General features: G+C 43.0%; 1 protein-coding gene across 4 annotated transcripts; it reads right to left on the reverse strand.

Moving 5' to 3' along the window:
• Nucleotides 1–401: 401 nt before the first annotated feature.
• On the reverse strand, nucleotides 402–24,031 carry iffo1a (intermediate filament family orphan 1a). 4 transcript variants are annotated; one of them, XM_012924267.2, is made up of 10 exons: nucleotides 23,908–24,031; nucleotides 22,484–23,576; nucleotides 13,121–13,181; nucleotides 12,241–12,336; nucleotides 11,812–11,952; nucleotides 11,552–11,736; nucleotides 11,332–11,449; nucleotides 4,160–4,249; nucleotides 3,769–3,899; nucleotides 402–1,252 (listed from the first exon to the last, which is right to left on the reverse strand). In XM_012924267.2, the coding sequence occupies exons 2-10, from the start codon at nucleotides 23,446–23,448 to the stop codon at nucleotides 1,099–1,101; spliced, it is 1,941 nt and encodes a 646-aa protein (XP_012779721.1). In that variant the 5' UTR covers nucleotides 23,449–23,576; nucleotides 23,908–24,031; the 3' UTR covers nucleotides 402–1,098. The 4 variants fall into 4 exon arrangements, with proteins under 4 accessions (XP_012779721.1, XP_004569785.1, XP_014266508.1 ...); XM_004569728.3 differs by having other exon boundaries at nucleotides 11,552–11,739; XM_014411022.2 differs by having other exon boundaries at nucleotides 11,552–11,952.
• Nucleotides 24,032–24,385: the final 354 nt, after the last annotated feature.

Here is a 24,385-nt window from a genome sequence, read left to right on the forward strand (position 1 = left end):
ACCTGGTTTTTAAAAACAGTATTACTGTCATAATATAAGAGTTTACCTTTTAGCATCACATCATCTGTAGAAAATGTGAGAAATCTAAATGGCATTTACTGTCAAACCGATCCTGTTTGCACCGTTTTGATGTTTTCAAACTGAGATGGATCTGGAGGCGAGAGAGAGGTCTGAAACCACAACTGTACAAAAGCTTACAAAACCCCCAAATTATCTATATTACTACATGTATATCACTACACAGTATCAAAATCTGTTCAAATATCACGGCTGATGTTACGCCGAGAGGAAAATGAAGTATTTTAACTCCAAACTGTAGTAAGGATCAGTTTTTACAGACAAACCAGGAGCAGAGCTTTTAATAAACTTCAAATTCAAGAAGAAGTACATATCAATAAATATTGTGAAGGTTAAACCTTCAAAATGCCCCCACACCAAAAAAAGTCCTGGAAATCGGTTTAAGGCGAGCTGGTCTTTCACTGGATTTTTGTCTTGACTACAGTTAGAAAGAATCAAATTAAACGTGAGCTTTAACATTTTGAAGCTGCTGCTAATGTCAGTGTAATATAAAACCACTGCACTTTAATATGGAGCTGGAACAGTGAGCTGTGCAAACTGCTTTCTTTCTGCATTACAGCCTGTATGTGCGTCCTTTTAATCCTGCAGCGTTAGAGACATTTTACAAACAACGGTTTTGGTGAGCTCGGTGTGCAAATACAATAATGTAGCTCACAGGCATCTCATCTTTTCTTTAAAGTGCGGTAAAGTTTTGACCTCCAGATGTGCAGTTACAGCTGGTAACCATGTGAGGGCAGCACTCGCACACTCTATTACTATTGCTGCTTTTTTAATTAAAATGACTTCATATACTATAACTAATATTGCAAAGAAACTACAGGTTCATCAGTAAGGAGAAGCTCTTCTTCCTCAAAGCAGTAAAAACCTCCACGCTTGGCTCTGAATCTCCGGCTGCCATGTTGGCCTGACTTTACGATCAGTAAAAATCACACTGGAGACTTAAAATGTGACAGAAATCACAGAGACATGATTTTAGACGTGTGGAAGCTCTGCATTGTTCTTCCTCAGAGGAAGCGTGTATTAGGGTTTCCTCCAGGTCAGAGGTGGGATGGCGGCGTTGACGCCGCAGCAGGAGTCGCTGATCTCAGAGTCGGCGGGGAGCGCCGGCTTCTTCCTGTCCTTCTCCTCGCTGTCAGAGTCATCCACCGTCAGCGAGATGAGCGAGGTGGACTTCCTGTGATGAGGATATGAAGTTAATGCAGGTAAATTACAAAAAGCTGCACCTGCGACACCTTTTCACCCTGCCCTCCCTGTGACCCTTGGTAGATATTTTTTGTGCGTTTCCTTGTCAGCTCATCAAAAACCCAACCTGACCGTCGCAGGTTTGCCCGAGCAAACCTTACCAGCACAATTTCAGGATGAAGGTAGAGACCAGGTCCTTCAAGCCAAATGGTATTATTGCTCTCTGAATATAAACCCTCAGGAGTGGAGCTGAATCAAACACAATGACAGATTATTGAGTTCCTTGAAAATATTTTGATATCTCATCCCAGGACAGCAGATTAACAGGCCTGTAGAAGCCATAGTTTTGCAGGAAGAGGGCTGATATTTACTTACAGCTTCTCATAAACACAGTACATAATATTCTTTAAATCATCGTGAAGGCGTCACAGATTTCAAACCTTAAATATATGAGGGGAAAAAAGTTCAAGACACGCTTAGTTCCCAGTTTATTAGCAGCACAATGCTAAAAAGACTGCAGTGCAATACCAACATCCTCCCTAAATACAGTGGGGCAAAAAAGTATTTAGTCAGCCACCGATTGTGCAAGTTCCCCCACTTAAAATGATGACAGAGGTCAGTAATTTGCACCAGAGGTACACTTCAACTGTGAGAGACAGAATGTGAAAAAAAAAATCCATGAATCCACATGGTAGGATTTGTAAAGAATTTATTCGTAAATCAGGGTGGAAAATAAGTATTTGGTCAATAACAAAAATACAACTCAATACTTTGTAACATAACCTTTGTTGGCAATAACAGAGGTCAAACGTTTACTATAGGTCTTTACCAGGTTTGCACACACAGTAGCTGGTATTTTGGCCCATTCCTCCATGCAGATCTTCTCGAGAGCAGTGATGTTTTGGGGCTGTCGCCGAGCAACACGGACTTTCAACTCCCACCACAGATTTTCTATGGGGTTGAGGTCTGGAGACTGGCTAGGCCACTCCAGGACTTTCAAATGCTTCTTACGGAGCCACTCCTTTGTTGCCCGGGCGGTGTGTTTTGGATCATTGTCATGTTGGAAGACCCAGCCTCGTTTCATCTTCAAAGTTCTCACTGATGGAAGGAGGTTTTGGCTCAAAATCTCACGATACATGGCCCCATTCATTCTGTCCTTAACACGGATCAGTCGTCCTGTCCCCTTGGCAGAAAAACAGCCCCATAGCATGATGTTTCCACCCCCATGCTTCACAGTAGGTATGGTGTTCTTGGGATGCAACTCAGTATTCTTCTTCCTCCAAACACGACGAGTTGAGTTTATACCAAAAAGTTCTACTTTGGTTTCATCTGACCACATGACATTCTCCCAATCCTCTGCTGTATCATCCATGTGCTCTCTGGCAAACTTCAGACGGGCCTGGACATGCACTGGCTTCAGCAGCGGAACACGTCTGGCACTGCGGGATTTGATTCCCTGCCGTTGTAGTGTGTTACTGATGGTGACCTTTGTTACTTTGGTCCCAGCTCTCTGCAGGTCATTCACCAGGTCCCCCCGTGTGGTTCTGGGATCTTTGCTCACCGTTCTCATGATCATTTTGACCCCACGGGATGAGATCTTGCGTGGAGCCCCAGATCGAGGGAGATTATCAGTGGTCTTGTATGTCTTCCATTTTCTGATGATTGCTCCCACAGTTGATTTTTTCACACCAAGCTGCTTGCCTATTGTAGATTCACTCTTCCCAGTCTGGTGCAGGTCTACAATACTTTTCCTGGTGTCCTTCGAAAGCTCTTTGGTCTTGGCCATGGCGGAGTTTGGAGTCTGACTGTTTGAGGCTGTGGACAGGTGTCTTTTATACAGATGATGAGTTCAAACAGGTGCCATTCATACAGGTAACGAGTGGGGGACAGAAAAGCTTCTTACAGAAGATGTTACAGGTCTGTGAGAGCCTGAGATTTTCCATGTTTGAGGTGACCAAATACTTATTTTCCACCCTGATTTACGAATAAATTCTTTACAAATCCTACCATGTGGATTCATGGATTTTTTTTTTTCACATTCTGTCTCTCACAGTTGAAGTGTACCTCTGGTGCAAATTACTGACCTCTGTCATCATTTTAAGTGGGGGAACTTGCACAATCGGTGGCTGACCAAATACTTTTTTGCCCCACTGTATGTATACCCAATAAAAAGTCTGGTATTGCTGCTGTCCAACCAGAGGTCAGCATCTGTCATTTCTATGGATACGTTCCAAACGTAGCACCAATCTCCTAATCTCTTTTTTTGCCCTTGATAGAAACACCAAAGAAAGGTGGGAAAGGGAATTTATGACTTTGGAAAAGAGAAGATCGGCGTGCTGAGAATCTGAACTAGCTCACACTAACACCATGACACTGGACGTCTGCCATAGTAAAACTACAATACCCAGGTCTTTGTTCAGCATGAGCTCTAGCCTGGTGTTTTGCACAGGTCATGTAAACAAGCACGACCAGTGAATCTAATAGAGTGTGTGTGTGTGTGTGTGTTACCTGTCTCCACTCTGTGTGATGAGCCTCCTGCAGGTCTCCATCTGGACATCCAGGCCTCTCTTCATTGAACACATCTCCATGTACTCGTGCAGGTGGCGGTTCATGTCGCTCTTCGCTGTGGCCAGTTCCAGCTGATGACGCACAGAGAGGCAGAAATGCTGACATTCCCACTGCTGTTTCATGACTGCTGCTAACTTTAAGGGGATCTTATTCTGTCTTTTCTTAAGTTTTAGTTGTGGTTATTTTAGCTTTTGGACAGTGAGGGGGAGACACATGCAGGCGATGTGTGGCAGGTCCCTGCAGCAGGGACAATTATAGGTATGAGAGTTGCCTCCAGCTCACTGTCCTTCTTCCCTTATTTAACACGTCCAACAGCACCTGACCTTCTCACCTCGATCTGGTCGATGGTCTCCTGGTATTCCTTCTCTCTGGATTTGAACAGAGACTCCGTGTCTTTGATCACTTCCTCAATGGACTCCTCCTGCAGAGAAAAAAGAAAAACGAAAAAGTCCAAGTTTGCTTCAGGTTTGACATTTTTCAGGGTCAAAGTCCAAATGTGAAAACTAGTCAACAGTCTCAATATATAAAGGAGTAGAAGATAATAGAAATAATAATAATATAAAATAATAAATATTGTTTTTCTGTGTGAAACTTTGACAAACGGCTTCTAGGTGCAATACTGCCACCCTGTGGCACTAGCAGGTCATTACACATTACAAAGATCATTACAAAGATAAATAAACCTTTTCTTTCAGAACTTAATGACTATTTCAAAATCAATACTGTCCCTGCAGGAACCCCAAAATATTAAGCACACAGCTGTTCATGGCTGAGCCTCCTGTGAGTGCTCAGCCAGACGTGTTTCCCTCTTTGAGATTTAACTGCATTAGATTAGTTCTGCTTCTAATAATCAGCCAGTCACAGCGTGAAGGCTGAGCACTCTTTAGAACCACTGCTCTGCATTATTTTAATTATAATTAAGATTGAAATCACCAACAAATATATTTGAGTCAATATTGAAACAAAAAAGCAAACTGAATTTATTAGCTTCTATTAGCTGTGACCATCAGATCCTTAAAGGAGAGGTCAGAGGTCACACTTACAATCTTTACACACTACTTTCTAATGTATAAGTGGACAGTAAATGCTACACGTGTAAGAATAATTTCTTTTTGTCCATTTTCAATCAATAAATCAATGAGTTGACCTTGAAGAGCTTGAAGGACGTAAGCCAGATTTGAATGGATTTTTAACATGACCCTCCTCTGGACACCGAAGTTTTATTGAATCCACCTACAGCTTTTTGAGCTCTCATGTTTACAGACAGAATGACACTCAAAAAAGAACCTCATTGACTAATAAAAAGAATAATAAAAATAATAAAAATAATAAAGGGATAATAAAAGAACTAGAAAGCGAAAATTTCGGAAGAAATTTTAAGTGTGCCTATGCCGCCGCTAATCAGTGTAGTTTGCCATTCAAACGGATACCGAGAGCAAAACTCAGCAGAGCAGCCATTCTCCACCATCAACTATGGTAAAACCAAACACCGCTCGCGCCTCACAGATGACAGCTTACAGTTTTGTGTAAAGATGAGGTGACTTCGTACAGCCCCAGACGCTGTGCACAGAGGTTCATAAGCAGACCCGACAATGTTTGCATGAACACGCTTTGAAGCATTGGGTTATGGACCACTTTTCACACATAGTTGCTGTACCCAAAAAAGCCGGCTGTAGCTTTTCATCTCACAGCCCGACACATACAAAAAAAAAAAAAAACCGAGAGAGCACAGACTTTACGCCTGAGAGGCGTGATTGCAGATGCCGCTGAGGTGGGTCCACCTCCCCTGCAGCGGCACTGCAGACCACGGCCTGCCACACACATCAAACACGTAAAATAAATATTTATGCACTTTTCATTCACTTTTTGTTTTTTGTTATTTTTACACAGTGTTCTGAATGATTAACAATGGTCTACAGCCAATCTTGTGTATTATTATACAAACTTTGGTTGTAAGATTCAGATAACTATTTAATAAAAGCTAAATATTTTATATGAGAGCAAGAAAGAAAAGTATATCTTTGTGTCCCCCTCTCCCTGTTAATGCCCTACCTGGCCCCCTGGCAAAAGCTTTGCTAGATCCGCCCCTGCACAGTTACCAGCTGTCAGCTACACAAAAAAAGGATCCTGGTGTTATTTGTCTCTCAGAAACAGTTCATAACTTCCCACGCAGTACAGTTATTGTAACTGTCAGCACAACGAAAATAAACCACACCTAAACTCTGTTTATATCTGACCCAAATAGAGTGCAGTTCATAACTTCTTACCTGAAATTCAGCCTCACGCTCCGACCGGCAGCCGCCTGCTTCTCCTGCTTTCGGTTTCCCTTATCCACGATTGAGCTCCGCGTTAGCCACCACCGGTCGATCCGCGGCCGCCTCGCATGTTTCTTTCCCCGCATACGAGGGGAAAGAGACATACACCGGTGGCTAGCTGCCCTCTGTTGTAGCTCCGCGTCAGCCACCACCTCACGCTCCTGCCTTCGGTTTCCCTTATCCACGACTGAGCTCCGCGTTAGCCACCACCAAACAACTCAGTTATTTTTCCCACATCGACCAGCATCTGGACAACCACCTTTCACTGTTTATACCGTTACTAAAACGAATAAATGAATTATCGGCCCATATAAACGAAAAATAAGTCCAGCTGAAAAACAGTCTCTTGGTGAGCGATCGGGTGGTGAAACGAGTGTCAGCCACCTCACTGTAAGCCAAGCCCGGGTGCTTTTGAGCGAAGCAGCGCTAGCCGCGCTAGCTAGCCGGCTAGCAGCAACATCGTGAGAAAACTGTTGCTAATATGGGATGTTTTGACAAAACGAGCAGATATTTGACGTTTACACACCTACATTCTCATCTGAAAATATCTTAAAAGTTTATTTTGTGACCTAGAAACACAAATAAGAGGAATATATTAAACGAAATGGTGGCCGCCATTGTTTGACTCGGTAGAGGCGTGCTATGAATTGTGGGATATGGAGTGTTCCACCAAGCATACACCCTTGCGGTTACCGTAACTATTCAATGGTTCGCGCAACCTTAAAAATTCCAATGGTTCCTGAAAGCAGCGACGCTGTGCGCGCCGTTGATATTGTCGTCATTACGGTAATCCAAATACGGGTAGACAGGCCGTACCACTCCCGACATACCACTAGAGAGAGCCAACACACCACAAATGAAGTTTGAAATCTGTTTCTATGGGGCCAAAAGTTGAATCTTTCTCATGGGCCTAGAAACAGTGGCGTGTCTAGAAAATTTTTGTTGGGGGGGCCAGGTAGGGGCACAGATTTGGAGAAGGGTGGCAGATTTAATTGGCAGATAATGTTTAAAAAAAAAATTCTACCAACCCTTAACCATAATTCAATAATCCTATAAACCTAATAACCAAATGCACTTTTAACTCTTATTAGAATGAGATTTTAACCACTACGGTGCAAAGTTTTTAGATACTGCGTTGATAAAGTACAAGAGATACAATCAGTGCTTTGTCAGTGCTTACTCAGCATTCAAGGACAGCAATATTTGCATAGCATTTTTACTGACATATAGTGCACATATGTTTTGGGCAAAAACATTTTTGAAAATTAAAATACGAACATTTGTAACAAACAATTGACAAATTAGCCATTCCAATGCAAAACTTTATCTGCCTGTTAAAAAAAGAAGATAATCTTCTCACAAACTGGTGTTTGATTTTGAAACAGGAAAAAAGTGGGGAAACAAATGAAAAGACTAACATTTGAATAAAACCTGAAAGCAAGTAAATACTTTCTATGCTGCCTTATGGTAAACTTTGGTAATATTGATAAAGAACAACACTGGCTGATGATAAAATACAGTCAGCTGGCATGGTGACACTGCCAGTATTAACCTGCAGGGCTGGACTGGGACAAAAAAATTGGGCATTTTTACTACAGACCGGCCCACCAGGTAGTAAAGCCATAAAGCCTTTGAATGAAAACAAACCCTGTTGTGACAGTGATGTACAGTCTTGTTGGTATATGTATGATTTCTATACATTTTACGTCAGATAAAAACTTTGGTTGTAAGATTTAGATAATTATTTAATAAAAACTAGGTATTTTAAATGAGAATAAGAAAGAAAAGTATTTCTTTGTGCCCACCTTTCCCTGTTAATGCCCTACCTGGCCCCCTGGCAAAACTTTGCTAGACCCGCCCCTGCACAGTTACCAGCTGTCAGCTACATAAAAAAGGATCCTGGTGTTATTTGTCTCTCAGAAACAGTTCATAACTTCAACTCATTCATGTCACCTAAAAGGTAAACCTGTTTCTCCATCACCTGTTCAGCTCTGATGGTTCAGTAAGGACATCTCCTGGTTTCATCTTCATGTTTCCCTCTCACCACATATCTAAACAGACATCATGACCAGCAGCTTTACAGCTGTGGCTCCAGCAAACATCAGCTGATACTAGAAATTAATATTAAATACATTCTAACAACAGCTGATCAAGCTTAAACGTGCTGCTGTTGTTTAGCGCAATATCCGCTGGTTTCCTCTTTCTGGCGCAAAGTGGGCGATAAACAAACAAGAGAGAAAAGCCGATCAGCTGATCATTGATCAGTTTCATGATTGAAGTAGCAACAGGAGAGGGAGGGGGAGAGAATGAGAGAAGAGCCAGCTGTGCAGCGTAAGGACAGAATAAATCCAGCTTTGTGTCTTTTTTCCATTCTAGCTAAAGTCCGGGACAAACTGCGTCTCTTCTCAGCTCAATACGAAACGTGTAATATTTTCTCTGAATGAGGGACCATTCCATTTTTTAAGGAGCCGTTGGCAACTCTACTAACCTTATGAATAAAATAAAGTTCACTATCAGTAACATCATAGCACCCACCCAGCTGTATAAAAACTCCGTCAAACTGGCTAGAACGCAGTATGAGTTATTGCAACTGACAGTAAAAAGTCAGCAACATGAAAATAAACTCCACCTAAACTTGGTTTATATCTGACCCAGATAGACTGCAGCTCATAACTTCTTACCTGAAGTTCAGTTCACCTGACACTCGGACTGGCGGCTGCTTCGGGTCTCTCCTCCTGCCTCCCCTTCCCTCATCCACCTGTTGCCTCTGTGGAAGCCCCGTCATAGCCACCACCAAACAACGGAGTTATTTCTACACATCGACCTGCATCTGGCCAATCCACCACCTCTCATTGTTCATGCCATTACAAAAAAAATAAAAAATAAGTCACTGGGGATATGCCCGGTATGCCCGATGGCCAGTCCAGCTATGTTAACCTGCAACCAAATTTGCAGCTCCATACAGCAATGTTACGACTTAGATTATATCTTATAACTCATAACTCTTATGTTAGCTGCCCTCAGTAGCATACTGTCTGAAATATTCCACGGCTGTAATAATTCTTTAAGTGTTATTTTTTCCTTGGTATTCTAATTTCACCGAAGTTTACTAAACTCAACAAACTTAATATTACTTACCGGGACATTTATTCTGTCCTCATTTTCTTTCACCGAAAAATTGTTTCCTGCAGTGCCGTCTTTCGCGCTTGGCTCTCCTACCTTTGCTAACGTGATGCGCATAGCGCAGAAGCGATGCTGCATTCACTTACACTCGGATATCTGAGCGTCACCGTGAAAACATAATCGGACATTTGATATTTGATTGAATTTTATTGTTTTGCCTTTGGGGTGGCACCTGGGGTGGCCAGTCTGGTTTGGGGGGTGGCCTGTGCCCCCCCAGGCCACCCCGCTGGACACGCCATTGCCTAGAAATGGGCCAAAATTTGCACTAAAATCTAAATATTTAAAAAACTATAACAGTCATAAACACCAAAAATCATAGCATACTAGTCCAGACCCAGCCGCACAAAAGGAAAAAGGAAAATAATAATAATAATAAATCCGACGAATAGTAATAAGTGTGCCTTTTGGCATAGGCACACTTAATAAATACACTGAATTAAAGAGGATTCATTGAATTAAATGTGTGAAGATGAGCTCTGCAGCTCTGTTTAGTTTCCTTGTTTCCTAACTAAGCGGGTCATTAACCTTGTTTAGTTTATCTGGTTAAAAGCAGCTTACAGGTCAGCAGGATGGACTCTGACGCGGCTGCAGACTAAAAACAGCTCGTCCACCAGGTCAGGTCATCCAAGTGGGACAAAATAACACTGCTGCTGACAGGAAACACCGAACACCTTCTGTTAGACAGCATGATGCTGCAGTGTCTTTAATCCATAATCCAACTTTTCAGGATGCTACTGCTCATATTTTATAAAAAATGTTTTATTTTTAGATAAATTCTAACACACACAGACAGCTGGATAGCATAGTAGTAGTATGACTACATGCCTTGGGAGCGGGAGTTACAAGTCTAATTCCCACCTGAGGCATCTGTATCCAGTAAGGGTCCCCCCATGCTAAGCAAGCCTACTGCAGAGAGATAACTATGAAGTCATAATGGATCAACAAGGTCCGCATCAGGTGTTGAGGAACCAGGGCACCCTGATGAGAACTGAGCTGTAGGTGCTTTTATGGCTAGAGACTACAACACACATGTTACGGCAAGGGGTCAGGGGGAGATATCATCACCCCCACCCCACCCGAGATTGGGTCCCTGATGGAAGAAGGATTGTTTAGTGTGTGAAGCTTGAAAGCTGGATCCTCCAGTAGCCGGTGACCAAGACTACATGAAGTACCCTCAGAAGCTCTACTAGATGATGTGAATGCAGCACTACAGACGATACCTGCCGAGACTAACCACCATCAGCATGGAGAGGGAGACTGGAGATGCTACCAGGCAGGGCGTATATGGAATGCCATAACCAAGTGGCTGGCATAGTATACAGAAACATCTGTGCTGAGTATGGGTTGAAAGTACTGAAGTCAAAATGCGAGACACCCCAGGGTGGTGGAGAATGACTGAGCTAAGATCCTGTGGGACTTCCAGATACAGACGGACAAAATGGTGGTGGCTAACCAACCGGACACAGTGGTGGTGGAGAAGCAGAAGATACACGGCCATACTGATAGCGAATGACAGCAACATCAAAACCAAGGAACACGAGAAGCTAGAAAAGTACCAAGGGCTCAGAGAAGATGTGGAGGGGAAGGTCCCAGTGGTAACTGGTGCACTAAATGCAGTGCAGCTAGGTGAGTGGCTCCAGCAGATCCCAGGAACTACATCTGAGATCTCTGTCTAGAAGAGCGCAATCCTAGGAACAGCTAAGATACTGCAGCAGGACCTCCAGGCCTCTGGTAGAGCACCCGAGCTTGAAGGATAGACCGCCCGCAGCACACACGTTTGCTGCAGTGTTTCAACACTTCCAGGTTTAACTCTTTTATATGGAAAAGCATGAAATGTGCAGATGTTTTCTCATTTAAGCTAAATACTATCAGATACACAACATGTATTATATCCCGTATTACATACAGTATTATCACACTGTGCTTGGTTGTCTGTCAAGGGTAGAAAGCAAGGAGCATTTAATCAAGTTAAATCCTGTCAATGCCCGTGTGTGTGTGTGCGTACCTCTCCTTGTGGTTCCACTCCTAGTGTGTATCCTGGAAAATCTTCCCACAGGAGAAGAGTTTCTTCAGTTTCCTCCCAGGCCAGACTGTCACAGTCATCCTCAAACTCACACTCCCTCCTACACACACACACACACACACACACACACACACACACACACGCTGTTTAAGCATCATTTCTGTAAGTTTCAGACGTTAAATAAAGAACAAAAAACACCTACAGCTGGTTCAGCATCTTCTGCATCTGCTCATTAATCTGATTGGCCGACGTGCTGCATGAATCCTCGCTTTTGGCCCCACCTCCCTCGCTCTCCGACACGCTGAGCTCGTCTCCGTCCCCGCCCTTCAATGACTGCCCGCTGTGTTTTCTGACCCGGCGGCTCAAAGTGGAGGGCGGCGTGGGCACCTGCTGCGTGGAGACGGGTTGGTTTGAAAGTTGCAGCAGACTGTGGTTCAGGACATTTTGTGGCCGTGGATCTACCTGGAAGATGTGATTCATGTCCTCGCAGTTCCTCTGCTGGGCAACGTCACAGAGGCGGGCGGTGATGTCAATCCGGCGGCAGATATCCATGTCCACCTTCATGGCCTTTTCCTGGATTTTAGTGTCCAGATCTGACAGGTTCTGACCCAAAGACAGAAAAGTTTTCATTTTAGTCATATTTCCTCTTGTTCTGGTAAATAAACACAAAGCTAACAATATCATGTTTTTTCTGTGTATTTTTTCTCTGTCTATAAAAGGGAAAAAAGAGCATTTCACCATTTAAAAAAAAAACCTTTGTCAGGATATGGACCAATCGAGCTTATGTGCACAGTCCCAGGCCGACACATGTAATTAGATGTAATTAATGCCTAAAAACTAAATGGATGAAGTTGTGACTCATTTCTTTTTATAAAGCTGTAGCAGACTCACGTTGCTGACGAGTCCTTTGAAGAGAACGAGCTCCTCTTTCAGCCGCTTCACCCTCAGAGCCAGCTCGTCCTGACACACCTCGCTCTCCTGCAGGTCCTACGAACACAAACATCTGTGGGTCAGATCAATCAGCTCTGCACAGGTATGCAAGTGTAAGACATCCGTGAGGTCTTTATGTCCACACGTGATGTTTTCTTCAACCTCAATCAAAAACTTGAAATGTTTTTTCAGCTCATCTCAATCCCATCCCATTCCTGGTGCTTTTTCTTGGACCCATAAGTTTTAAACCCACATTTCCTCCTATCTCCTTGTTCTCCTCTTTTTATTTAAAGTTTGAGCAGGTTATATGTTCTGTGAATGCAAACTCTAAGCACTAAAAATATCTGTATATCTGATGAAGTGTTAGAACATTTAAAACATCTGAGGTTACATATCTAAGAACTTTTTAAGGATTTGTAAAAACCCTGGAACAGCTGTTTTCTCTGCTCTGTGCATTTTCAAAACAGAAATAGAAATAGTGGTCCAGCTTGATGCTGTATTTCCAACTCACACAGCCCAGGCCCCGCTCTCAAGCTGCTCACTAATATTAGGTGTGCTCCAGGTAAACTGAACTATCCCCAACTGAGAGGACAAAGTTTACCGAAGGACACACGTCTTACTTTAAGGATCAGAGAGAAGTATGTAAAAACAGTTTTACCAGCTTCATGAAAATGACACGAGCTAAATTTGCACTGATGTGCTGATGCTTCAGCTTCAAAAAGCTGACTATCATCAGACCCGAGTTCATGATGAGAAGCTGACTGTGTCGGTAAAACCAAACACTTTTAAAATGAGAAACATTTAATCTGAACACAAGCTAATATTTTTATGTCAATTTTACCTCCTCGAGTTCAGCCACCTTCTCCTGCAGGTCCATTCTGGCTGTGTACTCTTCCTCCCATCTGCAAACACAAGCAGAGCAGACGTCTCACACAGAGTGAAGCACAGAAACTCTCTGAAGCAGACAAACACGTTTACGTGTGACAAAATAAAATGCAATAACACTAGAAAAAAAAAGTGAGTGCATTCATACTCCACAAAGCATTACCACGGCCATCAGCTGTTTAGTTTAAGCAACACTTTCCTACAGAGTTTAACTCCGCCTACTGTGTCCCACAGTCAGAAGACTGAGCCACCTTAGCTGATGATGAGCAGCTCTACCTGAGCTCCTCGCCTGATCTCTAAGACTGAACTCAGACACTCTTTGGAGAAAACTCATTTGCACTAAACGTCCTCATGAGTAGTACTGAGCACTCAGTCGACAGCTCACTCTCACACTGGGCTCCTTGGTGGCGTTCGCCTGCCCCTGATCGCAGTCTCTCATCTCCTGACTCAACTTACTCCACCTCCACCACCTTCAACTGCAGCTGGTGACTTCTTTGGGAAATACAGTTTGATTTTGTGTGTGTGTTAGCTGACGTCACAATAATTAGTCTGTCAGGTTACCGTGGAGATTTTTTCAGATGGATTGAAACAGGCGATGAATTTTCGCTTCTTTATCTTCATGTCTGCAGCTTTAAGGCAAAAACCTTCATGATCACCTGACACAGACCCACACTGTGCAGCATCATGGCCCCTCCCAGCTCCACCGCTGTCATTACTCAGCATGTGTTACATAAGGAGAATCCAAGAAGTGTGCATTTGGAGCATGAAGGCATGAAGAGCACGCTGCAGTCACTACAAACAGAGAGCAGGACGACCGGCTCATATCTGGTTCCTGTGTTGTGGTGCGATGCCTCTTCTGCCTCATATAAATACGACCTCAGGATGATATTAAAAGAAAAATGGTTTGTCTTACTATTAGCACCACCATGTAATAAAGTGAGACAAAATCCGATTATATTCAATAATATATATTTTTTTTCTGTTTTTTTTTTTCTTTCTTTCTTTCTTTTTTTGCCTGTCCCGTTTGGCTCTTTTGCATCAGAATTATTGTCTAAAGGCGAAGAAAGATGCCCAACAGATTTACTTTACCAAATTGACCATCCCAGCCTTGCCGTAATGGTCTATTTGATTCACCTTTTATTGTTTATTTTATTTATTTTTTTATTTTCACTTGCTAGATACGGGACAGACTTGAATGAGGAAAAGAAAAGGAAGAGGGGAAAAAACATCAGAGAAGAGGGACGGGGATAAAGGGCAAAGAAACAAAAACCAACTAAATAAGCAGACAAAAAAATAAATAAATAAATAAAATAAAAAATATACATATATCAATCACCTGGATCATCTGTTGAGAAAGAAAAAAGAAAACAAGCAGAAGAAAATGAGAGCAATACAATAAACAACATCACGATGATCTATGTGAATATAACAGGAAATACTAAATATTAAACATTATTGTGCAGCACATAAGATCGACAGCGCACAGTGTGCTTTGAGGTAGGAGCCAAAAAGGGTGTAGTTTGTGTGTGTGAGCACCTGTGTGTACACCTGTGAGCATGGACGCGCTTGTTTTTAAAAGGTTCCTTCACGTAATGATCTGCTAGAGGGTATATTCAATAATATTCAACCATCTCTCCTGATACGACACTAAAGCTTAATGTATAGTATTGATCGGATGTCTTTGCACTCATTCCTCACATATGTAAAGTAACATGAGATCAGAGGAAGCTTCTGAAGACCTCAAAAATAACTGTGACAAGAAACCCTTCTGGATGTGGACCGATCAGTGGATTAGATAAAGCTGATATACGATAGCAGGACATATGGTCTAATCTGTTTTAGATCATGAAAGTTTAAACTGGGGTAAAATCTCTGCAGTCACATGTATCACATGACTTCCTGAACAGCTGATCAAGAGAACACACCATCAGTGCAACACAAAGTCAGTTAAACTCCAGGGTTATTATTCTGCACTGTCAGGAAGCATAAACCATTGTGAGTCCATTCGATCTGCTTTGGTGCCAATGACAATGACAACAGGTGCTCTGGAGAGGCACCAACAAGCCAACTCAAAGCCTGAATGTTAACTATGAAGCAGCTGGTGTGTTTCAGCTGCAACGACACGAGTCAGTGTGACAGAGATGCTCAGATATGAAAACCAGAGAGAGCGAGCTGCTGTCCTCGCTCTCGTCTGTTTGCCAGTCCTAACACGCAGCTCTGCAGTGAGGCTGCTGGTGGTCGGTGTGTTTGACTGATTAAAGACACAGCAGCCGGTGTACCTGCGCTGACGTCCTAACTGCTGGGTGATGCAGACGCTTCGTAAACAGTTTACCGTTTACTTTTTAAGAATGAGCCCAGGCCACTGCGCTGCACTCAGATGTGACGTCAAAGAATTTGAAAAGCCCTCTGCAGTAACGACGCAGCTCGTTTGATCAAACCACCTGAAACCGACTTGTTCTCAGAGCGAGCCAATATCGACTGAAAGGCTCAGAACCATTTAATACTGATTTCCTTTAAGTGAGACTGTGATCTTTATCTCCAATGAGGTTTTAGCTGCCGACCTTCATCAGAGCTGGGCAATACTGTGAATGTGAATTTCACCATCCTCACACTGAAGTTACATCTGCAGAGGTCGTTGTTCTGTCCTTAGAGAGAGCATCAGTGACACACGGGCAGAAAACACCTCAGTAAACAGCAAACTGCAGCTCTGTCATTTATTTATAGATGCAGAAGCCAAAAAGTAAAATCACCATGGCTGCAGCATCACACAGCAAAGCTGCTAAATATTAATCAAGGTGAACGGCACCTGGAGCAAAATCAAGCTCACCAACAAAGTGATTTTAAAACTGTTCCAATTTCAAAGAGACAAAGAGAAAAATGAGAAGTTACACAAAGCTTGTGACAAAAAAAAAAAAAAAAAAAAAAATCACAAAAACATCCTTGTCAAAAGTGGCAAACATCGGATTTACTCTGACCACCTTAAACATGCTGACATCTAAAAACTAAAAACTATGCTAAACTGACCTACAGCCTGTGGAAAAGCAAACTGCTCGACCTACAATCTCCTGACCTCTTTTTACCATCTCATCATCACACAGTGGATCTCCTTATAAAGTGTGACAACACCTACAACAGGTTCACAAAAACCTAAAAAAACTACCTAGTACACATTTAAATGAGCAACTTTTCCTGAAAAAACGGGACGTTTGCACCTCACATACAGTTATAAACTCATCAGCACCCTCTTTAGTTCAGCTCTAATCAGCCAATGCATTTGGGCATGCAGACATTATCAAGACGATGCCCTGAATTTCAAAGGAAAAAGCAGTATAAGGAGGAAAGGTGATTTAAGTGACTTGGAACGTGGCATCGCTGTCGGTGCCAGTTGGTCTGAGTATTTTAGAAACGGCTGACCCACTGGGAATTTCCCACTACGGTTTATAAACCGTTGAGGAATATTTCAAGCACCTTGTTGAATCTATGCCATGAAAACGAAGGCAAAACAGGGTCCAACCCAGTACTAGGAAAGGTACCAGTATACCTAATAAAGTGACCAGTGAGTGCAACTTATAACAGTTAAAGGGAGATAAACAGTGACACACACTCTTCCTTAAATCTTTCCCCTTTAAAGATGCATGTGACGACCTTCCTGTACCTTTAATGATGAGGTTCTGACACGTCAACAAAGACGTGATTTGACGGCCATGAGAACAGTATGTGCACAATGATGGCTGCGCAGGCAGCGTCCACCCTGAAAAAGTTTGAATGCACATCCAGTCATGTTGTTCAATAAGCAGGCTGAAATAAACAGAAACTGCTTAGAGCAGAAAACTGCTTCAAGGGTTAAACCTAACAGGCTCTCAAGGAGTAAAGAGTGAAGACATGACACTATCAGGAAACCTGCGTCTGTATGCAAGGTGATGCTATCTCGCTCTCCTCCAGCACACAAAAAAGTATGAGTCACTGACATTTGCTGCTCTCTGTTACAGAGTGAGCGATTAATGCCAGAGGAGATAACACAACAGTGTCAGTGTGTATTTATGTGCAATATGTGGCTGAAAATCTGCAGATGTTTGATCTGGTCTGACCAGTGAAAGCACATCAGCTCACATCATCTCAGTAACGCTGTTTGGGAGAAAAACCTCCCAACCCGGTGTCAAATAAACTGCCCTCATATGCAGCCTCTATAATGTCACCAGTGCTTCTGGACCGCACGTTTTAAAGACTCAAGACTGCCATTTGGGTTACCACCATGTTGGATTTCGTTTGTTGGAGCCAGAGATTGGGACACGATGGTGGAGTGCTAAAGCATGATTTGCCAGCTCCATTCATAAACTGTACAGCTGCATTCATAGACTTCCTGTTTGAACTTCACTCTTGCAGTCAGCCTCAAGTGGACAGTAGAGGAAGTGCAGTTATTGGCACTTGCACACAGTCAGCTTTATTGTTTTAACCCTTAGAGTTTACTCAACATCTGATTGGATAACTTCCCAGATACGGGGAGTAGAATTAATGCTGTGCTTATTAAATGGCACGCTCAGCCATCCATACGTGTCTGCATACTTTTAACTTCTATTAATCATTATTAATGTTTGCAAAAAGCAGAACGTCGGAGAAAGAAACCCGAGCATTTTGCAGCTGTGTAGTTTGGAGACGAGCTAATGATGACGACAAAGATGTTGATGTCAGCGCCTCTCTGACGCTGCAGAAGCTCGCCTCGGACACACTGGGTGGGGAGGTGGGGAGTGCAGAGAGGGATGAGGAGTCAGCGAGGACAGAGAGACTCAAAGAGGAAGACCGGGCAGAGTGAGAGCATTTAGAAATGGAGAAATGTAATAAGATGCCAGACGCTGAGAGGGAAGCAGAGGGTAAAAAGATAAAATGGAGAGAAGGAAGAGAGGGAGGTGTCAGGTGGGGTGACATCACTGCTGGCAGTCACAGGCCGGTGCTGCATTGCAGGTACCAAAACAAGACCCGGCAGGGAGGAGGAGGAGGAGGAGGAGGAGGGATAGAAAAAAAAGGATCAAACAGGAGGAGGAAAGAAAGAAAGGAGGGGATGACTCATGAGAGAGAAAAACAACAGCTCATCTTCAACTTGTCCCCAGACAGCGTGTCCCTGCAGACACACATGAAGCTGAACGTGTCACATGAAAGGGAAACTGAAGACCTTTATCCTCACTGGAAAGAAAATCAGTCAGCTCAGGAAGAATATTGTTATGTATTTGTAATTTTGCTTTTTGAGTGAATTTTGGTGTTTCTATGCTCAACCCATGTAACTGCGACACAGTTTTGCCAGCAAGGAAATAAATAAAAGAAAGACTTTCACATTTGTCCGTCAGAGCTGCATCGATTCAGGCTTTTAAAGGGCTCTCCATGGTAGATAATTAAACTTGCAAAGAACATTTGTAAAATAATATATAAAAACCCTCGTTAGCTCCCTGCACACAAATAAAAGTCCTGATTAGGAGGATGGAAGGGTTTGGGATTTTGTTTCTCTTTGATTGATTTACTTTTGCTTTTCCTTACTGGCGAGGCTCCGGTACCAAAAGCTATCAGGTTAGGTTACATCTTTGACAATGAGGTTTTTAGTTCTGAACACCAAAATCTACTCGCTAAATTTAAACAGCTAACCGTGGTTTGGGTTAAATTATTCCCCTTTGCAACGTTAACCCAGCACACTGAAAAATGTTGCATTTAAGTTCCACTGCACTTAAATGTGGCAACAAAGTGTCTTTTCAAGTATCTCAGGAGTGGCAGTCCCACATTAATACCCAAACCAAGCACGTCGTGTTTAATATGTCTATAAACCATTAATGTCAGATTTTTGTTGATGAACTTGCTGCTTTCTGAGTTTCACTTTCATTTACTTCATTAAACGTTTGAGCTCTCACCTAACCTTTTACTTTATTGTGCTCCAGAGTAGCGAATGCTTAAGGACACTGCAGTAATCATCTATCCTGTCATGACAAAATGACTGAAAACATGTTAAAATGATTCAAACTGGTGCCCGCAAATTTTTAAATCGTTTCTATCTGCACGTCACTCTCAAAGGTCTTAAAAAGACAAGAATTTAATGTAATTTAGTGCAGTGCAAAAACTAAAAGCTCAGCAGTATCTGAACATCACAGGTCAGGGAGTCACTGCTGTTGAGTGAAATCAATGTGACTGAAGGTCTGTCATGCCGAGGCCTCCTGCCTCAGCAGGCTGATGCACAAAGCAGTGAGGTCAGTGCTTTTTCAGCATAAAGCAGCGGTGCAAAATAGTGTTTCAATGTCTTTAAGAGGGGAACAGGTCAGCAGTGAAACTGTTTTTTTCTGCGAGCTGTACAACAAATCTACTGCCTAAAAGAAACCACGACTGCAGAAGATTAGCAAAAACGCAGGTAGCGTTGAAGCACCCTGCTCTGCACCAACTACATATTTCCCCAGGGTAATGAAAAATAAGATGTCGTAAAATTACATGTAAATTGTGATAAAGCTCATAAAAAGATCCAAGTAGTCCTCAAAATAAAGCAGTGACTGGCACCAGAGTTCACTGATTAATCCAGAGAAATAAACAGCTGACAAATGAAGGCAAAGCACTTTCAGATTTTATGACTCAAACAGTGTTTCTGCGGCGTTTTGCAGCACTTTTAAAAAGCGACCGACTAAAAACATCCTGTAAAGCAGCCCTGCTCATTGATCAGCAGCATCGCCCTCGCTGACCCCGTACAGCCAGAGACATTAATGGCAGCGCCCATCCTCGCAGGGTGACTTATGACTGCACTTAAATATAATAACTATCAGGTTTCATGTTTTTCTGACCAATCAATCACTGCAGAGAGGAACAGGAGCCAGCTTGGTGATCGGGTCGGCCATTTTCTTACTCAGCTGTACCTTTTCACTATTTTTCATCTAAGATATCAGTGGTGCTTTTATCTGTATTTGGAAACCAATACTTAGCTTTGTTTAGTAGTAGAAATGTAATCAGTTTTACATCGATGATGAGTTTCTTTTCCTCCTAACAAAAGGGCTTCAAATGATGTCTTATTTACTTTGAATTAAAGATGAGCAGCATTGGTGTTTTCTTGGTATCAGAGGGCAGGTGCTGCTGCTGCGGCCCGTCATCAATATTTTGTGGTTTCAGGTCGATATGATTCTGAGAAAAGGAGTCAGATGACCCTGAAACACTCAGAGTGATGCTTTCATCTTTTACTACATCCTTCTGTTTTTTTACCCTCAGCTAAACAGACAAAAACTATCAGGAATTTCTCAACTTTCAATAAACCGTATGTTATCTTATACTTTGTTGTGTTTCTGTTTTAATATGGAAATCTCACATCAAGTGACAGTAAATCATATCATCAAAAGCATTTGGAAATCTCCGTGCACAATGGGCAAAGCTTAAAATGTGGACTGGATGCTGGATCTTTGGGTCATTGAGTGGCACTGCGTTAAAAGCAGACATTAATTCTGTGATGGAAATCACAGCAGGGGCTCAGGTACACTCCCAGAAATCACTACCTGTGAGCACAGTTCAATCTGGGTTAAATCTCTGTCATGTACAGAGAAAGACACATCCAGAAACACTGCTGCCGTCTTTGGGTCAAAGCTCATTTAACATGGACTGAAGTAAAGCAAAACAATCCAAACGTGGAATTCTATTTGGAAAGCATGGATGCTGTGTCTGCAAACTAAAGACAAGAGAGACCATCCAGCCTGGCACTCAGAATCTTTGTCTGCATCTCTGACAGTATGGGGGTGCATTAGTGCCGATAAGGCACTGGCAGCTTGCCCCTTTGGAAAGGCACCATCGATGCTGAAAGGTATATACAGGTTTTAGAGTAACATGTGCCCCTATTCATTTTTCCCCAGGGAAGGTCTTGGATATTTCAGGAAGACAATACTAAATCTGCATTAAATACAACAGCATGGCTCTGCGGTAAAAAAGCCCGAGGTTGAACGACCTTCACCAATGAAAACATGTGGACAATCATAAAATGGAAAATAGGATAAAGACGACCCAGGACTGTTGAGCAGCTAGAATCCTGTGACAAGAACAGGACAGCATTCCTCTCCAAACCGTCCAGCAGCTGGTCTCCTCAGTTCACAGACAGCAGAGGGGTAAACACAACCCTCCCTGAACGTTTTTGAGACGTTGTGCTGCCATCAAATTCAAAATGATCTAATATTTTTCTTGATATGCTAAATTTTCTCAGTTTAAACCTTTGATATTTTTCTCCATTCATGTGTGTTTTTGATATCTGCAAAGCACTGTTTTTATTTACATTTTACACAGTGTCATTTTTTAGAAACTGTGGTTGTAGAAACTGAGTCACCTTTTACTGAATGCTGAATATCAGTGAGTGCATTTGTCAGTGAAGAAAGACACACATGAACCACAGCAACATGAAAAAGAAAAAAGTTGATTTAAATCACATCTGAAAACATATTTTTATAAACTAGTTCTTTGTTCATATTGTGTCTTCTGGGCTTTTTGTTGTTTTACTAACTGCCTGATGTTATTGCAATGTTTGATATCTTTTATTTGTTAAGGAAAATGTGTATTTTGCATTCCTATTTTCTTGTTATTTTCACTCAGCTTCACTGTAAGTTTGTTCTTTCACTGTAGCTCTTGGGTGTAGACCTACTGAAACTGAAACTTGCACCACGCACTGACATGGAGCCAAAGGTTTGAGGTTTTGAAGCAAACTGCAACTTTCATTATTACGCTGCTATTTCTGGGAATATCACTTTTGATGGTTTGAAGTACTTTGTAAACTCAGCTTCAAAGGTGCTGCATAAATAATTTCTATTACCTGAATCACTGCTTCTTTTGTGTGACCAAATTGCGTTATTATTTTATACAAATCTGTTGCTGCAATTGTAAATTTAAAGCAAATTGTTATTTTTCTTTAATTTTATTAAGATTAAAAAATACATTAAAAAATGAGCTATTGTTTTATAACACAGTTTTATTTATTTTTTATTATTTTGTGAATTACAGCTATTATTTAACTAAGAGTTCAACAGAACCACTGACCCCATGGCCAAGGTCTATTAGACAAGTATAATAGAGAAGTTGATCTGCAGTTGCTGGCCCAACTGGACTGTTTGGAACCTGACGATATGCTCAGTGATGCAGAAGAAATCTCTGAATGTCTAAGCAGCCGAATCCTTAATCTCCAAGACAAAAATCAGACCCATGATGTCATAAACCACCTGTAATCAGCCACCTGTGCACGCACACTCACGCGAGCACACACACACACACACACACACACACCATGGTGAAAACTCCACATCACAGGTAAAGCATCTTATCACCCAGCGCCCCTTACCTCCTTTTATATTCATCCCTTTCTCTCTTCACTTTAGCCAGCACGTTGTACAGAGCCCTGATCTCCGGCGTGATGGTGTCGATCTGGACTCCAACGCCGTCCGGGTGCGTCCAGGAGACCCCGGGCCCCGTGACGCACGACTCCCTCCCGGTGCCAAAGCGGCGGGTGTGGTTGAAAGACCAGATCGTCCCGGGGAGGAAGCGAGGTGGCGGAGGAGGGGGAGGTGGGGGAGCGTTGGAGGTGTTTGTCCCGGTGTGGGTGGAGTACTTCTCGTTGATGTTGGTGATGGTTTTGGTTGGGTCCATGGGACTCAGAGCCGGGCTGATGGAGAAGCCGGAGGTGGTGAGGTTGGAGTTTGAATCCGTGCTCAGGTATTTGTTGTCAAACAGAGGAGGGGGGTTCAAGGTGGGGGAAAGGAGGCCTCCGGGCAGGTAGGCAGAATTGTTGGCGTTGAGGAGCGGGATGAAACCCGGCCTTGGAGGGATAGGCCCGATGAATCCGGTCTGGACTCCTATGTCTTTGGTGAGGGGCTTCTGGTGTCCATCGCCCCCGCTGTTGCCCTCCAAAGCCTGCTGCAGCTGCTTCTCCAGCACCTTGTTCCTGCGCTCCAGCTCGTGCACTTTGGCCAGAAAGCAGCGGAAGCGCAGGTTCAGGGTCTTCAGCACGCTGATGTTGGAGCCCAGGTCGTTGCGCAGAGCCGTGGCCGCCGGGGGGACGCGGTGCAAGGGGCTGCTCAGGTGCAGGTAGGCGAGGCCCGACGGTGGCAGAGCGCCCAGGTCCAGCCCGGACAACCCATCAAGCCCGAACCTGCCGTGGTCCCCCAGGAAGTAGCCCGGGTCTGGGATGGCGGAATCTGTTTGGCTCGGCATTTGGGGATGTTGCTGCTGCGGTGCCAGGAAACCGCTCTCCTCCAGGACCGGATTCATACTAGAGTAGGAAAATCTGAAGTGCTCGAAATCCGGCATGAACCCAGACTTTTATAGATTCACTCGGAGAGGCAATTTAATATATTTATGATCCCAAAGTGGAACTTGGCCCAGCAGCCTCTTCTCGATTACACCCGATGACCCTCTTTATGCGGAGGAGCTGTGCGCTGAAAGTCAGAGGATGCGTTTTAAAATGATGCTTTAAGGGCCCAAAATGGCAGCAAAATGATCAAATCCAAAACGAGCACTGCAGTAAAGCTGTGCGCGCACAATGGAGCATAAAACTCGTAAAAGCAGATACACCACTGCACCCTGCAGCAGAATTACGGTAAACTTTTAGGCAGGACTAATTTCTAAAGCGAGATAGAGCCGCGATGCGCACTACCAAAACGTGATTTCTCTTAATTCAAGCACTGGAGGGGGAAAAAAAAAAAGAAAAAAAACCCCATCACGCTAAATAAATATTACTTTGCCTTTATGAACATTTATGCAACGTACCTACAGTCCGAGGTGTAAACGCCGACTGTGGCTCCAGGTAATCAGGCGAAGTCAGTGAATCAGCGGTGCGACACAGACCAGGAATAAACAAGCGAGTGACTGCGGCTGCAGCTTACCGTACTCATTCTGAAAGCAGGACACCAAGACGTTTCAACTACAGTAATAACCGGACTAAAGGAGAATCTACTTAAACGTAAATGAAAGCATTTTGGTATAAATACCAACAACCGAAGTTTAGAGCTCCTCAATTAGCCAAAATTCCTTTAAAATAGTTTAACAAGCACACAAATCTGAGAGAAAGCTAGCGCCAATCTGCGCACTTGTTTACAGAGATGACACTTATAGAAACTAGACAGTTTGAACAACTCCAGATGCATTAACGACCTTCCAGCAGTCAGACTACAAATGCATTTCAACTTTATGCAAAACCACTTTGGTGACATGGAGAAAACTAAGCACATTATAGAGCCAGCTCACG

The sequence above is a fragment of the Maylandia zebra genome, linkage group LG22, assembly GCF_041146795.1.
Source record: "Maylandia zebra isolate NMK-2024a linkage group LG22, Mzebra_GT3a, whole genome shotgun sequence".
In the NCBI taxonomy this organism is placed as follows: domain Eukaryota; kingdom Metazoa; phylum Chordata; class Actinopteri; order Cichliformes; family Cichlidae; genus Maylandia; species Maylandia zebra.